The following is a 17,484-nucleotide window of genomic DNA, read 5'->3' as shown; positions in this document are numbered from 1 at the left end:
AGATCCCGGTTAATGGCACCAAGAGATAGTCTCGTCTCCCTACTCTACCCCCAAATCCCTCCCTGTCCTCTCAAGAGACAAGAAGAGACAAGGACAGACAAGAGACGGGAGACAGAACAATGGCTCTGAAACCTAAAAACAAGCCGTTGATCAGCCAACACCTCTCTACTAAGTGGTCCTGTTGCACATTGCTGCCAACATGGCTTGCACAATTTACGGATCATTCTCACGGAAATTACTGATGTTGCTTTGCAAAGAAGCACACAATACAATTGTACATCTATTGTATAGAAAAAAGTAGATAAGTACTACAGCAGAATTTTACGAGGCCAATTAACAGTAGATACAAGCTGAAGTTACTAATACCATTAACTTTTGCTAATGGTTGGGAGCTATGGCCTTGGCATCGGCAGAGATCTGCAAATTTGTTTGTTTGTTGACGCTTCCAATGTTTTGGTTTGTTTGGCTTTTTTCCACATATCGTCTAGTTTTCTCTTTACATCACATCAAGATGCCTCCCATGTTTTGGCCTGTTTGGCTCTTTGCCCCACATACCGTGTGACGTCTGGGGGCCACCATCGGGCAGTGTGCAGGTGCTCATCGAGTTCTCGCGCTCGATCTTCACGCAGACGGGTCGGGGTCCCGTCGGCGACTGGGCGTTTGGTAGTCCTGTCTTGGGCTTGTTCATGTTTGGTGAGTGGATTCCAGGACTGGCACCTACAAAAGATACAGCAAGGAAGAAAGAACCAACAAATGAAAATGACAGAAAAGCTGATGAACACTGAAGGAGAGAAAAAAAAAATTCTAACAAAAATGGCAACTGATATCCTGGGGGTAATACTGGCTGACTTATACCCCATTTATACAGGGCAAGTACAGCCCTCAAAGAGTGCTTCTGAACCCCTCTGAGCTCTGTATGAACAGACAGTCAGGACCTGGAGCGCTCTAAAGTTATGCCCCTCTCGAGGCTACGTTCAGGAGTGCTCCTGAAGTGCCCTAAACTTCGTACGAACTGTCACTAACGGGCAGAACGCTCCGGAAGTGGAACACGGTGCGCACTGTGCATACAGTTTGCATGCTAGAAGTTCCTGCGCACTCGAAGGTCGTCAGGACAGTTATGCTATGCCCCTCTCATCCACTTCACGTGTCACCTCAGCGAGCGGTGATTCTCCATATGAACAGACTCAGACGGGCATAGAAGTTGAAGCACTTCAGGAGCGCTCCCGTTCCCAACTATGTGCGTAAGTGGGGAATTCGACTTTTGCCAAGGTAGCCACCCATTCTCAAGGTTTCCCAGCTTATACAACTTCACATACAATTGTAAAACATCCTAAAATAACCTTACACATTTTCAATTTGATGATACAGTGATTTTCATTCCAAGGTATCAGAGTGCTCTTTTTCCAGAGGACCTTGACGTCACTATGACCCTAAAGCATTGCCAGGGACCAATTTATCCACTTGGGTCAAAAAAAGATGTTGAGCACACATTTTCACATTGAACTGGAGTTGGGAGTCAGGGTCTCCTGGTTCAGAGTCAACATTCCAAACCACAAAACTACTCTTCTGTTCTGGTCTTTAGAGTCTACAGCACAAACCATGATACTACTGTGTGGATAGAATCTATAGTCCAAACCACTATAATACTACTGTATGAACAGCATCTACACTCAAAACCACTTTACTACTGTATGGATGGAGTCTACAGACCAATCCTCTACACTACTGTTCTGTAATGGCAGGGCTTGACATTAGTGGTGGCACAGTGGCCAGGGGCTACTAAAACTTGATGTCGGGCCATCAAATTTCCAAAAAGCTATAAACCATATGGTGGCCTGATTGTGTAACTACATTGTAAGATTAAAAATGGACTGTTAAATTTCCCTTTATTTCAGGTCAATACATTTCTCTTTTGGGCCACCAAAATTTCAGATTTGAAGAGTTTCGTGGCCTGAGCCATCAACCAGAAAAAAAAAAAAAGTTAATGGTTGAAGAGTGTACAGTCCACATCACTATGGAATACTACTGTGTGGATGAAAAAGATGAGAAGAAACTCAGGGTTCCCAGCATTTCAAGAAAAAAAAATTCCCTGATTTTTCCATGATCTTTCCATGATGAAGTCTCAAAATTCCATGATGATTATTTCAACTCATTTCAAGTTTCACATAGCCAGTCATCCAATTGATGTTGCTTTGATATGCAACAAAATATAACAGAGTCTAACCGACTACGTTCAATTTTAGGCAAATCGAAATTCCCTGACTTTTCCATGATTTGAGGCATCTTATTCAAATTCCCTGACTTTTCTCTGACTGGAAAAGAGTAAAGGCATTTTCCCTGATTTCCCTGATGGGCTAGGAACTCTAAAACCACAGAGGCAAGGATGGAAGCTATGAACGAGGAGTGAATGATGGGTCAGTTGCATCAGCGAGTCTCACCAGCATCCATGTCACTCAGCCAGCCGCTGGAATGACTGCTGAGCGAGTTCGCCGGCGACCGTCCGTAGAAGGCGAGGTTGTCGCCTTCCTCCCCGATGCTGTCCACCTCGTCGTCCGCCGATGACATAGTGCTCGAGTTCCGCTTGATGCGCTTTGTCCCGTGTGAGAGCGCCGAGGGCACGTTCCGTCGCAGCCCGCCCACCGTGGGCTGGCCCCCAAGGGTGGGGTGGACATGGTTGCCATAGCTGTTGGCGTAGTATGTGGGCGAGGGCAGTTCGCTGAGGTTCAGGGCATTGCCGATGCCTGAATCGATACTCCCCATCAAAATTGGCACTGTATGAAGACATCAATAAAACAAAGAAGCAATCATTTCATTCATCTCTACAGCATACAATGTACCTATTCTTCATTGTCATCAAGTACACAATAGAATAATAGTACACCATGATAACCTTTTTCTTTTAATAATTACCTTGGCTTTCTAATACATTTCGCTTGAGAAACAACAGTCCAATGCTGAAGAATGTATAAAAGGTTAACAGTTTTGTTCCTGAGTTTTTCTTTTCTGAAAGGGGGGGGGGGTGGATGAGGGGAAAGTTGGGATGCCTCTCGAAACATTCAATCCAATGAAGGAACAACGGGCATTTCAAGAAGCATTTTGTCAGATACTTTTTTCTGACAAACAGTAATAAGCTACTGAAATACTTGCATCCGATTGGCTGAGAGCAAATATGTCTGACAAATTTGTCAGACAAAATGCTTCAAGATATGCCCCCCACGTGTGATTAAACTTCAATATATGATTTGAACTCTGTCCTTAAAAAGATCACTGACTGCACACTGACACAGTCATTCATGCAATATTCCTTGGCGGAGTGTGCTTGTCGAGGCAAGCGCTTCCTAGAATTGCTAAACTAGTGCAGACTGTTGCGACCAATTTGATTGAAACCGATACTCAGACTGCCCAGGCAACGTGTTCCCATTCTGAATGCATAGCCTTCAATATGATATATGAAAGGCAAGTTGCAATCATATATCTTTAGTATATGGTATAGTATAGAGCATAGAGGATATAATACATACAATATAACCTCAATCACCACAAACACACACACACACACAATACAACTTGCACACATAAATAATAGAAAACACTCAATATGACTATTATTATTCTGAAAGCATCTCAAGATTGTGCTGTAAGAAATCAGTCCATCAGCTGTGATTTGAGAGAAAAAGTGCAGTTAATTTCTGATCGCTTTGATTCATTACCCACTATGGGGGAACAAGAATACAGAACTGCATATATGCCGGTATGTGCGCATATACAGGCAGATTCAACTGGAAATCCCACATTTCAGTGACATTGTTATTGCACTCTGCGAGAGACGCTTTCGCAGGATATCATGCTTGTGCCATCAGTGTATGGTTACAAACAAAACCTACTCTGGACAAAAAAAAATTCCTTGATCGGAAACTTTCATTCAGTGATCAATGTCAAGAGGCCAGACGCAAAATGTGCGGCGCCACTCGAGTGAAATCTGTGACCCAGTTCCTCTTTCTGCCTTCATTCCACACAAAATTCTCCCCTCGGATATCACACCAAGCGCCTTTCCCCCGCTGAGCAAGCAATCCACACTTCTGGTTTACAAAGAGGGTATTATCGTTTCTCCATTTTCCCGTTTGTGTGCACTGCGCATCTAGTTTTCAGTCAACGACGTATCATGCACACACACGTATGTCCAAGTGATGTACTGTAGTATGCAATAATGGTCAAGTTCACCCTTCCCATCCCTTCATAAGAAAATAAGAATTACAAAAGCCTCCAAGAATATATATGCCCACTGGTAGATGCCACTTATGAGAATATTCACTTCAAGTACTTGCTCTTCAGGAACACTTGCGACATAATTATGTTTTCTTTTACATATGTATGAGCGTACAATGATTGGGTATTTTGCATCATAGAGGGTATTTTAAGATTGTCGGTTTTTTGTTTTGTTTTCAAGTGTGACGGAAATCCTTGCAAAACACATAGTGCCAAGGACTTTCTTGGAAATTTTAATCATAACTCCACGTTATCGATACTTGTGAGGTTGTGCCGATTTGATGGATAATGGATGGTGCATATCAAGACTCACCATTTGCCCTAAACTCTTTCTCACACACATACGCACACCCACACACAACTGTATTTTGAGTCACCTGTTTTGTACCCACTAAGCTTGAGTGCAAATGTACTGGGCTGATCCACAGATGATTTTCATGCATAGCGCAGTACTGCTTGCATTAAAGTTGAGGTGCTCCACAAGAAATCCTGGAGCGATTTGTGATTTTCTCTACCCCCGTGCATATTTTGGGGGCGCTCTCTGCAACACACACTACAACGATTTACAGTAATCATCCTCAGAACTATTTTTCGTGGTCTCTCTGACTTTTAAAAATCTGCGAGTCTGCAAAGGGTACGCTACCTTGCGTAATTCTCCTCAGCTCCAGCGCAGTGAAGACACCGGTTGACGAAAACATATGATGGTTCTCCTGGCCATTCAGGACACTCACTGTTCCGTCGAAGAAAGCGGATCGAAGAGAGCGGATCGAAGAGAGCGGATCGAGAGAGCGGAATGGAGGAGGAAAGGGGGAAAAGAACACCAGAAAAAATATGAGTGTTGTCAAATGCTGCTGTGTCTTAGTCATCCCATAAAAAAAAACTAGAAATGTCGCTACAGCGACTGGTATGCCTCCGCCATAATGCATGGTTCTCCTAATATAGTACAATGTCTTGACAATGTGTGATGACAGTTTCACATAATTGGCAAAATATTAAAATGACAGGTTTGTCACAAATGTGCTGAATGTTCACTTTCCTTGAACTAGGTTCAATTGGATGAATGACTAAATTGTCAGAGTGCAGGTATTTGGGGATTTACGTTTTTTTTTTACTTTTGACCCTTTTATAAGTTCATGCATTGAGTAATTTTCAAGGTACATTTTGTATGGGGGAAAAAGTGTAATTTCAGTATTAAATGGTAAAATATTAGCATTTAAACCTGACCTTTGACCCTTGACCTTTGACCTCAAGGTTCCAAAGAGAATCACTATTAGGTAGAACATGCATAAATATGTAGTAAGTTTCATGATGATACCTTGAGTTACTTTCAAGATATGGAGGAAGAAGTGAAATTTAGCACTTTCACTTGACCTTTGACCTTTGACCTTTTGGCAAGAAACTTCCCACAGAATATCTATTGGGTAATACATGCATATATCAAGTTTCAAGAAAAATCCTGCAGGAATTGCATAAATATGAGGGAAGTAGTGACATTTTGAGGAGTTGACCTTGACCTTTGACCCATGACCCCAACTTCTCTACATAACCACTGCTCGTCAGTACATGCATATTTACTAAGTTCCAGGAAGATAACTTGAACCACTTGCGAGATATGGAGAAAAACGTAAAATTAATTTCAACCTTTTGACTTGACCTTTGACCCTTGACCTTCGACCTCATGACCCAAAACTCTCTGGAGAATCTTTATTTGGTAGTTCATATATACACTAAGTTTCGAGAAAATACCTTCAGGCATTGCATGGATATGGGGGAAATAGTGAAATTTTGAGCATTTGGCCTTGAACTTTTGACCTTTGACCTTGAGCATGTGCACCTAAAAGTTGACAGGCACAACTTTGCCTACTCATACATATACATGCCAAGTTTCATTAGGATACCTCTCACAGTTTTTTAGTTATCCTGCCCACAAAATTGATTACGGACGGACGGACGGACGGACGGAAGGATGGAAGGACGGACAACCCGAAAACATAATGCCTCCGGCGACACTTCGTGGCGGAGGCATAAAAATGAAGACGACATTATATCACTGTGTTGAAAATAAATCACAGGCAAGAGTCACATTTTTGAAAAAATTTTCTGAGAAATCACTCACAAGTTTCCAAGTTCTTATGATTGTAAGTCTGACACACAACTTTCCATAAATGACGAGTTAGCATACCACAGGAGTCCCACGCATCAATGCTTACATGTTAGACATTCCTGGTATGCCACATGAACATTAAGTTTCGTCACTTTCATCTTCTACTACCCTGGGTTAGACAATAGTCCTACACATTCAAATACACGTGGGGTTTGCACGGTGCATTGAAAAAAAAAGTTTGGTATTAAACTTCATCATGATCTTGCTGCTATAGATTTGTCAGAAAGGATGGGGAAACTGTGGAATAGATGATTTTCAGCAATCAAACAAAATCATATCACTTTCTCTCTTTATATGAGTATCGATGGCCAAAATAACTTGCTGGGACATTTTAGAGTCAAGGTACTCTATCTTACCAAACTACAAAGACGTTGGGGATGGCTAGTAACTGATCAGTGGGAATTAGTGGGAATGCTGGGGGATGATTGTTCCAATCCTTGTGGGATTCATTTAAGAGCACATTATATGTCTATTGTTGTGTGAAAATTATTTGCTTCAGAATGGTCTCATATTCAAGTAATGTGCAGTTCAATGTTTCCAGGTTAGCATGCCTGTACAGTGTCGGGGCGAATGTTAACGGCCCGTTAACGATCACCCCAACACTGTACAGGCATGCTAACCTGGAAACATTGAACTGCACATTACTTGAATATGAGACCATTCTGAAGCAAATAATTTTCACACAACAATAGACATATAATGCACTCTTAAATGAATCCCATAAGGATTGGAACAATCATCCCCCAGCATTCCCACTGATTCCCAATGATCAGTAACTAGCCATCCCCTTTAAGGAATAGGAATGTTGACTTTCCCTACTGCACACTCTTGCATTTCCCAACTTCTAAGACCTACTAGTCAAAGAACTAATCAAGTGATCCACTACTGTATGAGAACCCTAGATTCCTGTGTTCATCTCTTGAAGGGAAGTGCTCTCCCCAAATAAAACATTTGCCACTGACAATATAGATATTAAGGTAAGACCGGAAACATTCCCGGCATGAAAATTCCTCAAACTGGAGCAACAGCCGTTTTCACAAATTGCCGACCATGAAAAACAAGTAAACTATATGTGCTGAATTGTGTAGACAATAAACATTTGCAAGTATTTCACTCCTGCAAACCTTGGCACCTCGCAAAATTTGTGAAAGCCCCATGCACACGTAAATTTCTGATGATACAGTACTGTAAAAGTGGTTTCCGCGTATGCACATGCGACTAAATTTCTGATTATACAGAAGTCATCCCTGCCACCGAAGGAACATGTAACAATGTCTTGGTGTACCAAAAGATAGTAACTAGACTATTAAGCAGCCAGAACTTCTCAGTAAACAATTAAAAGGGTACTACCGGTACCAGTTTTATTTTAGCAATTGATACGTGATATGTGCAATTTTCACAGTGAAGGCATTTCAATCTTGGGGTTTCTCAGCGGACTTAGAAAGGCTTGTATAAAGGCTATAACAATCTTCTTCTTCTTCTTCCTTGCATAACAATGGTATTCAGGGTTGGACAGTCTCCTAGAATACTTTCTAGAGGGTACAGTAATTTCTTGTTTTAGACACTGCATCAAAGTGCTGCTGACATTGAAATGCTGGCATCTTCTCCTCATCTTCTCCTCAATCTCGACGCGACAAGTGATGAGAGAGTCAAGTGGGGGAGAGAGAGCACTTGCCACCTCATAACCAGGAAGCACAACACAAAATATCTAATCAACTAACACCCTACACTTATCTTTGCAGGGTATTCGGTATCTTCTTGGGTTTCAAACACCCATTAACTCAGGCCACTCTAACTGCACTGTGATTAGATAATGATGGTTCGTTCGCTGATAATGCACCATCGTAATCAATATTGGGGAAATATGAACACAGGTGGGCATTTTTTTTCAAAGAGATCTTTGCGTGACATTTAAACAAAAGTTGACAAAAAGAATGAAAAGTTATAAATTAAGTAGCAAACTAGCGAGATATTGAACGCACGAGGCTAACCCCCTGAGGCATTCCTTGACCCACTTACTGGTGACATCTGGGTGATTAGCCCCCATTTCCTGCACTGTGCATGAAGCTGTCAATCTGACGAATAACCCGACATAACTGACAAGAAGCAAAGAGAACCCCTGGGCAATTGGGGGGGGGGGGGGGGGTTAGGGAGAGGACAAATTTAAAGGTACATGTAGGTAGGCTTTGATGATATGTTTAGTTCCAATGGCCATTTATCTGTCACTAAAATTGTCAAGACTCAACACTTGCAATGCTTGTCTGAGGTATTGGAGCTTGAAGCTATCAGAGACTAACTCTCCCGTTTTCGACGGGAGAATCACTCCTGTCTCCCGCCCTGGCTCTGTGTCTCCCGTTGGAAAACTTAACTATATAATAGCCTTTACACCAGAGAGCATCTGATAGGATAGCACACATCAACTTGGAGTCTCCCGTTTGCTACAGGCAGCAGACATCTTGCTCTGCAACATGTAAGCTCCCCCCCCCCCCCACATCCAAAGCAAGAGATTCCTGTTCTTAACTAAGATCAGAAGCAGCCTCAAAAGAGAATATCAAAATTCTACCCTCCTTGCAGAATCTACACAACTGACATCTCATACACCTCTACTGGAATGTGCCAAAAAGAAGTAATCTTTGGTATATTATAGTGACAAAAAGAACAGCAAATTACAGCAGACTACTGGACACAAAAAAGGAAAGTTTAGATGGTTCAAAGATAAGTAAAACTCCAGAAATGGCAGCCTGCAGGCATTTCAGTTAGCTGAACCCGTTGAGGACCGTTTAATTTTGCTACAACATGCATTTCCCATAAACGCTTGCCCAGTATACTCGGGACTCCTCCTCAATGGGTTAAAAAGCCAGGAGACCATCATCTCTTGTTCTCTTGCTTTGTTCTACTCATAGTTTTTAACAACAAACAAATATAGGCCTACACTACATAATGCTCTGCAGAGAATTATACATGTATGTATTAATTTTTTTTCCCTTTCTACGTTCTCTGTTTTTGACGAAGTGTCAGACCAAAACATCCTCCCTAGATCTTGTGCAGAGTCATAGAGACAGGACTTGGTAATGACTGAAAAATGTGACATCCGCAATCTTTAAAGTTTCATTAAGAAGATTGGCAAGGATAAATGTTTTTTTTTTTAAACATCAAATTAAAAGAAGAGATCTGATAGATTGGTCATTGACTCACCAAATATAAACTACTTACAATCATGACCTTAAATCTAATCTCGGATCGACATTGGTACGGCAAAGGAGGAAGGATCTAAGAGAGGTCTTTGGCATGACCTAGCCCCACTACTGTATCCACCGATACAAATCATCACACATCATCAAGGTTAGTGAGTACTGGGGAAACAGTCAGCCTCGCTCCAAGCCCAGGTCCCCCTTTCCGGGTCACACAATTGAGGAATAATTCGGCCGACGATACGAGAGGCTTCTCCAGCTGAGAGGTACATGTACCTTCTTCAAAAATTCTGACACAAGATTGCACAGCGCTTTATGAAGTCATCATGTTTCAGCCCAAGCCAAGATCGCATTCTCCCATTTATAGCGTTGAGGGGATAATTCACACATGGCAGCATGGCGTGCCAAGTGATCGGCGGGTGATAATGACGACTCCTGCCACCAACAGCAATGCTGTGTTGCGAGGGCCGTAAGATACACGCCGCGTGCCGCGTGCTGCCCGTCCTGCAATGCTCTGACGTGGCGGCGGTGGGGCATGTTTACAAACACGACGGTATGGAAGTGATTGAGCAATGCTGTCAGGTATGTTTTCCAAGTGAGGCCTGAATGCAGCCCTCCTCCCCCCCCCCCCCCCCCCAATCACCCGGGCAACCTGCCTCTCTCTACCATCTACCCACTTCCCCTTCAACCCCCTTCACTCACCCTCAGCTCTCTTTTTCAAGTCTTCTTCTTTTTTTCCCCCTACCTTTCCCTCTTCCTCGTTTTGCGTGAGGAACACTTCCGTCGTGCGTTCCAGATCTTAATCTGCGCTAAAATGTCAGGGGTTCCATGCACTTATTCATGTAAATGATAAACACTTCCCAGCAAATGCTGGATGGGGGGGGGGGGGGGGGGGGGGGGGGGGGTGGAGGTGTGGAGAAAACATGGTTTCACTTCAAGCCATGGATTAGGAAGCATTTCTGCTCATCAAGAAAAGACCAACAGGGAGTCTGGTGACAATAATACTGGTAATCATGCAAGGAGCTGCTACTATGACAGAGAGAGCTATGAAGTGAGCTTCAAATCTAAAATACGTCGCAGGGGAAAAAACTCTCCATAGAAAGACAGGAAAAAGAAAGCTAAAAAAAGCTCACTTATTGATGCACATGAGTACTATCAGTAAACAGTGTACTTCATAACACTTTCACCATCTAAAGAGAAATGCACCCACTTTGACTTGACTTTTAAGATACATATACCACCACCTTATACATTTCAACTACGTAAGCCACACATTCAAGTCATGAAACAAAGTTCCTTAAGTCTCTTGGCAGCAGATAAATAGCAGCTCCATTGGATTTGTGTTCCAATTATCGGCAAGGAATGGCATCTCTTTCTGGCCAAAAAGAATTGAACATTTTTTGTGACAGCGCTAGAAGCCCCCACTCACAGAAATACTGTCAAGGTCTCAAATGGGTAAACACTATCAATGTTGGAGTGCATGATGCTAGCTGGAGATCTTGCAGTAGTGAAATATCAAAGCTACTACTACTGACCGTGTAACACCGAGTCTTGAAGCAATTGCAGTAAGCTACAATAGAAGCACTCCAGGAAATACTAAAAGAAGCAGAGGGAATATTTTCCCACTTTGCCTCCAGATGGAAAGTTAATTTACATTTTGTGTTTGCGTGCATATGTGTATGTGTGTGTGTGTGTTTGTATGCTTGTCTTTGAACTGAATGTCATCTTCAGAGAATTCAAGGTGTGCCTGGGAAGATTCGTGAGAGATAATGAGCAGGCTACTTTCAAAGAGTTTGTCAAAGACTCGGCAAGCTTCCCTCAAACACGCAACGACGCTCAATCTCTGAAGGTCGAGTCTTACTGCCTTGCATGCTCTCCCGACACCTGTCCCCAATCGTGGCTCGACGCAATAATTTCTCCCCCGCGATACGCAACGACTGTTCACCGATTTCGACAACTGCTGCTGTTTACTGTCTGCGAACCCTCTCCATCCTGCTTTGCATTTGCTGTGTGCCTGTTCTGGTTTGACGGGTAAACAGTTTTGCGGCTAAGTTACTTCCCGGCACCACAAGCTCAACCTGTGCACACTATAATGTTGTTTCCCCGATCCGGCATAACATCGATGACGGATTGTCTTGTTCTGACACATTTTAATAGCAGTTGCAGTCACCCCTGCCACAAGCCATCGTATTATCGAGTATCCTTCAAGCGGAAAGGTCACACTATCAGAGAATTTCTACAAACACCAATGGTGTCTTTATTTGAGCAGTTTTTCACTCCATTTTGTAAATTTTCATATGCTCGTCAGTCCACAAGTCCTCTTTCTCCATTTTAGCCTGAGGAGTTTGATGTATTAAAACTCATTTGACAACTCAAGAATATGTCAGTGTTTCTACATACATACATGTAGTGCACATATCAAAATTATGAACATTAACTTGTGGGATGCATTTTGGTGATTTCTGTTAGGTGATCTTGTGTGGACATGATATGTACAGACAACCAAGACAGGATAGTAAACAAGAGCAGGACACCAAGAGTGATTGGGTGTGGTTTGGGAAGGGGGCACAGCTGGTCCTCCCTGGCCATCCAATTTTTTCTTCTCCTTGGCCACTTTTTTTTCTTCTTCAAATATAAATATCTCTTTTCATGCTAAATTACAAACTTTTCATCTCCTTTTTCTTCGTAATCTTACATTTCCACAAAGGAATCAAGTGGGGTGATTCAGTTGCTGATAGTTTTGCTGATATAAACTGTTGATATATGTGAAGTTGTCTGATCAAAACTGCCAATGGTTTCACAAATGATCCTGGACACACATATGACTCTTTGGCCCCCAGCCACTGAAAAGTTCATACATCCCTCTCAAAGTCTGTATGTACAATGTATACTACTTTTAGCATTGTCATAACTATGGAATTGAAACGGGAGGGGGGGGGGGGGGGGGGGGGGGGGTGGGGAGTGAGAAGGGGGAAGGGGAGGGGTTGCTCTCCATTCCATGATCACAAATTTTGACTGTAGCCTGTTGATAGCGGGACTGTGGTTCAGCCGGGTGGCTGTATACAGGACAGTGACCCAACGACAACATCACAAACTCTAACCAAACTCTAATCAGGGAAGCAACAAGAGGAAGGAACCATAAAAAGAACAGAGATTGGATGCATGTCGTTGCTAGGTTACCAGGCATTTCCAGTGCTGTGCGGAGAGAGAGAGGAAGCAGGGACACCGGAAAACACCATGCTACTCAGAATCGGAGGGTGATGATCCCATCCCCTGCAAGCCCCTCTTCCAAGAACCTGCTCTGGTAAATAAAGAAGCACCGTAAATTTTGTTGATCCTCCGTCGATATCTAGTGCTGTTGTTTTGCGTCAATCCATACACACAGTCTTTCCTCTCGTGAGCATCCCTCACTAGCCGAAATGGGCAAATGCATATTAGAGATCCATAAATGTCTTGCCTGATATGGCCCTTACTTTGATCCAAGAGCTGTTAACAAGACGTGAGACAACTACACTGAGAAGTATGACAAAACTTCTATTCCAAAATGTAAACATCACGTCAATAGTTATGCGATTGGAAAGTTTTCGTCACTCCATCTGTGGAACTGCTGAAATCTGGGCTGGCATCAGGAAAGATCGGAATATTTCTATTTTTCCGATGCCATATTCGCCAGTCTTTAAACTCAGCCAGCATTTCTCACTGCTTGGTGACTTTGTATGCAGGAAAGCATCGTGTAGTATCATGGACCTAGCAACCTCAGTCCATGATAGCATCAATTGTACAAATGAATATATAGCCAGATGATCTTGAGGCACGCGTGGGAACAGTTTAGTTATTTTAAAGCAAATATCTGTATGACAACATGTTATCATCACTTATTAAATGTGATGCTGCTACCATTGAAACATACCATTCCCGTGATATTTCCTTACAGTTAATTTTTAAGTAACAAAATAATCTAATAGAAGAATACGATGCATTTTGACCTTCTATATTCTCTCCCTTCACCATCTAAGTATCATCACTTGGCTCCCACCCCTCTTTTTTCACCGGTTCTGCCCCTTTTCCTTAACTGACCCGCCTCCAAAATCAGGGTGTTTATGTTTATTACACTGTTCAACGTGACACCTGGAAAATTTCTATCAGTAAGATATCGAAATTTATGACTTGCGGGATGTGGAAAATGGGCAAGGAAGTGTCCCAAGCAATGACTCATAGAATGCATTTATCCTGGGTGTTTGAAACTTGCACATAGTCACAGTCTATGGTTGCTATGAGCAACCCAGCCAATTTGATGACATTCCATGCTAGCGAGAGTCTAATAGATTGCATCACACCAAATAAAGGGGGGGGGGGGGGAGAGATGAGACTTTCCAAAGTAAATTGCTAGCCACGCCCCACCCTGGTGAGCTCTTGCAGGCCGTATCTGACATCATAGCTTCCTTTCATACAACTTCCTCATCGATGGATGAGTGACTGAAGGAAGATGAAGAAAGATAGAGGGAAGAAGAAGGATAGAGAGAGAGAAAGAAGAGAAAACACTTTGAGGGAGCAGAGTATCAGGTGACTTCCCGTCTGACTCACGAGGGTGGCTTGCAACACACCGACACCATCGTTACGTATGTCACCGTTGACGAAAAGCAGTGACTGCACCCATCAGCCTCCTGTACCTCCCTCCCCCATCCCTTCTCCCCCCTCCCCTCTCACCCTTCTCCCTTAACATCCAGCTAGAACAATTGGGCATCACATCACAAGAAGCTGTGGGTGCAAAGAAAGGAAGGGGGGGGGGGGGATCATTACGAGCAATAGGTGGCACCATATGACGAACAAAAAAAAAAGATGCACATAAAAAACACACAAACAACCATCTCAACCTCATGCCTCCAGAGCATAAAGCTTGTCAATTCTGATTGAATGAGATGTAGGAAGTTTTTATTTACTCGTCCTGGTGTTGTGGCTTGTTGCCACGGCTACACGACGTTTTCCTCCCCAATTCTAATCCCGTCACGGTCTTTCTTTCTCCCCCCTTTCCCCTTGGTATTTTGCACTGCACTTAACAACTAATCACTTTCAATTCCAACAGTTATTGACTAGTCAATCTTTCTTCCTACTCGTATCTTTTTTTTTTCCTCGACAAGATGATGCAGCTTCCCTTGCTTTAGTGGAGGAAAGAGAAGTCTGCTGATGAACGCACTAACTCAGGGGGACTTCACTGCCAGCTGACCAGCATTTTTCCGCCCTCTCGTCGACTGACAGCTACATCCCTCCCATCGCTCAAGCTCATTTGCATAGAGGTCACATGATTCAGTGCGAGCAGTTAGGGGGAAGGTACGAATTAAACCGGTTCCGCACATGTGCCCGATTTCATTAGGACTGTTTGTTGGGTCACATGACTCACGGTGAAGTCATGTGATTTCTACTGCTGCCTGTCGCTGCAAAAACATGGCATTTCAAAGGCACGGCTACTGTACCGCAGACACCCGTGTGCACTGCGTCTTGCATCCTGAATCCTTCCATGCAAACTCTTGACAGTTATGGCACTCGTCATTCTCATTCCAAACGCCCACAGGAAGTCGGCTTTCCACGTTATATTACGCAACATTCTATGTGGACTTCCCCTCATGGGTCCAAAGGAGCCACCAGGGAATCGGAATGAGTTCTGGTCTAATCATATTCAAGCAATGTGGCTTGCCTACCTTTTGCCATTCCTTCATCTGACATTGCTATAATCTTCTCAAATGATATTAACCCTTTGGCTATGATACTGAAACTATGCAGGAGTAGCACTTCCCTACTGAATCTTTACACACATTTGACTTTTGTCAAACAATTTATTGCTCTTCAGAAATAGGCCTGCAAAATAGCATGAATCTAAAAATATGTTTGACAATTAAGATGAGCTTTTCTTTTAAAGTAACAGGACACTATTACAACATTCATCCCTTGCGTGACTTCTGATGCAGAGCTACCAAGTCTCACGCATTCTGAGTGAGACTCAAGCATTTAGGGGTTGTCTCACGATCTCACGCATGGCACCCATTTTTCTCACGCATCGGGCAAAGTCTGCAATTTGGGCCCATAATAAGGAGCATAGCTCAAAGGATTAAAGTGATAGTTATAATTGTTGAAGGTATATTTTCCTTTTGTCTGTCAAAATAAGTAAAAAATAGTCACTTAAGTATGCACCTGATCGCGCCATTAAGAGCTAAAAATTGAAAAAGCACATTTGCTCGCCGAGATGCCAAGTAGTCCAGGCTAGAAGGCACCCAACCTTGTTTTTTGATATATACAATGTTTTTTGATGGTTTCTTGTCAATTCGAGGGTGCTGATTCCAAATCCGATTGATGCCACTCGCGTAACCTTGAGCATTTTCGGCAAAATGCGAAAATCCAAAATGGCCGCCAGATATGCTAATTCGGCCGTGATAAACACAATAATGTACATTATATGACCAATTATTCCACTAAACTTTGTACATTTCTGTTCCTAGAGTTACTCCATCTGCGTTTGCAAGCGAATTTTCATTTCATATAGGTTCATTTAGCATTTAAAGCTCATTTTTTTATTCAAAATGGCCGCCATTCCTATGCTTATGTATTATATGAATGGCAAAACATATGCATGGAAATATAGAACATATTTACTGTATTTCCAGTCCCGTACCTACGCTATCATAAAGTGTTGCATGTGCAATATGTTGGGTGTCACTTACAATATAGGGGGCCTACATAATGATGAGCATTTGATATTCATAAACCTTACGATGTTGAACACAATTTCTTATATATTTCATTTTGTCTCAACAAAAGTCTCAACAATATAAGTTCACTAAACGTCTCGCAAGGAATCAATATACCATCATATTCTACATGCCGGTTGAATATAAAAATGTAATACTAACACAATATATTAAGGAGCCTAGATACATGGTATTTATCAAATAATGTTGAAAATGGAGGGGAAGCTAGAAAGCAAAGCTTGTAATATGCATTCCCCTAAAACCATGTCAACAAAGTACAGAAAAATCCTATACAGTATAAGTGCAGAGATACATGGTTGCAGACAAAAACACATCGGACATTAATGATACAACTAAAAACCCTTTACATCATATAGATTTTTTTTTCCAGCAAGGAGTTGGAGGGGGGGGGGAGCAGTCCTGCAATGAGGCGAGTTCGAAATGGATCATAACCTCCATCACTTTGATATGATTTAATTTAGAAGTGCCGCCTTGATATTATCGAGCAAACCTGATTTTCTTCTTAAAACAACAACAAAAACTGTTGAAGGCATAAACGAAACTGTCCTAATGCAATACCGTACAAACTGTTCATTTAACATCAACCAAGGAGCAATGTGAGATACCTCTTTCAGTTCTCTCACAGTTCCCAGGTGTTGATAATATACACTTTGACATCATTTGATCTCATTCAGTCTTGTCTTAAAACTAAAACTGTCATTTCTATTGTCTTTAATGAACCCTTTAGCATGCAGCAGGCGACATCAGTCCTAAATTTGCAGAAATCTCAGGCTTAAGATGCATATTAGTCCTGCAATTGTTTTAATTGCAACCACATCTGGTGATGTTCAGGGAGGCATTTCATGAAGTATTTTGTCCGACAAAGTTGTCGGACAAATTTGCTCTCAGCCAATCAGATGCAAGGAATTCAGTAGCTTGTAACAGTTTGTCAGAAAAATATCCTACCAAAACGCTTTATGAAATGCCCCCAGCACTTCCTCAGGGGTCAGAGGACGATTATTTGCCATATACAAACAGGATGAAGACATGAAGACTTGCTTGATCACCACCCGTTGAAGCCCTGTGGCTTTGTTGCCAGGCCAGAGACAGTGTTGTAGGTAAC

The 17,484-nt window shown here is 42.4% G+C and overlaps 1 protein-coding gene across 1 annotated transcript in view; it reads right to left on the bottom strand.

The window, feature by feature from the left end:
- Positions 1 to 17,484, bottom strand: part of LOC139734291 (nuclear factor 1 A-type-like) — a 91,875-nt gene that overhangs the window by 16,072 nt on the left and 58,319 nt on the right. The window contains exons 4-6 of the mRNA XM_071645085.1: positions 4,910 to 4,996; positions 2,439 to 2,771; positions 556 to 717 (exon numbers count right to left, since the gene is read on the bottom strand). Of these exons, the coding sequence (XP_071501186.1) occupies positions 556 to 717; positions 2,439 to 2,771; positions 4,910 to 4,996 (582 nt within the window). The remainder of the gene's footprint in view (positions 1 to 555; positions 718 to 2,438; positions 2,772 to 4,909; positions 4,997 to 17,484) is intronic.

This window comes from Diadema antillarum, unplaced genomic scaffold, assembly GCF_040938485.1.
Source record: "Diadema antillarum isolate AM-2024a unplaced genomic scaffold, OU_Dant_1.0 seq00000522_RagTag, whole genome shotgun sequence".
Classification (NCBI taxonomy): domain Eukaryota; kingdom Metazoa; phylum Echinodermata; class Echinoidea; order Diadematoida; family Diadematidae; genus Diadema; species Diadema antillarum.
The sequence above is the reverse complement of the archived record's forward strand: the minus strand, read 5'-3'. Positions and strand labels throughout refer to the sequence as shown.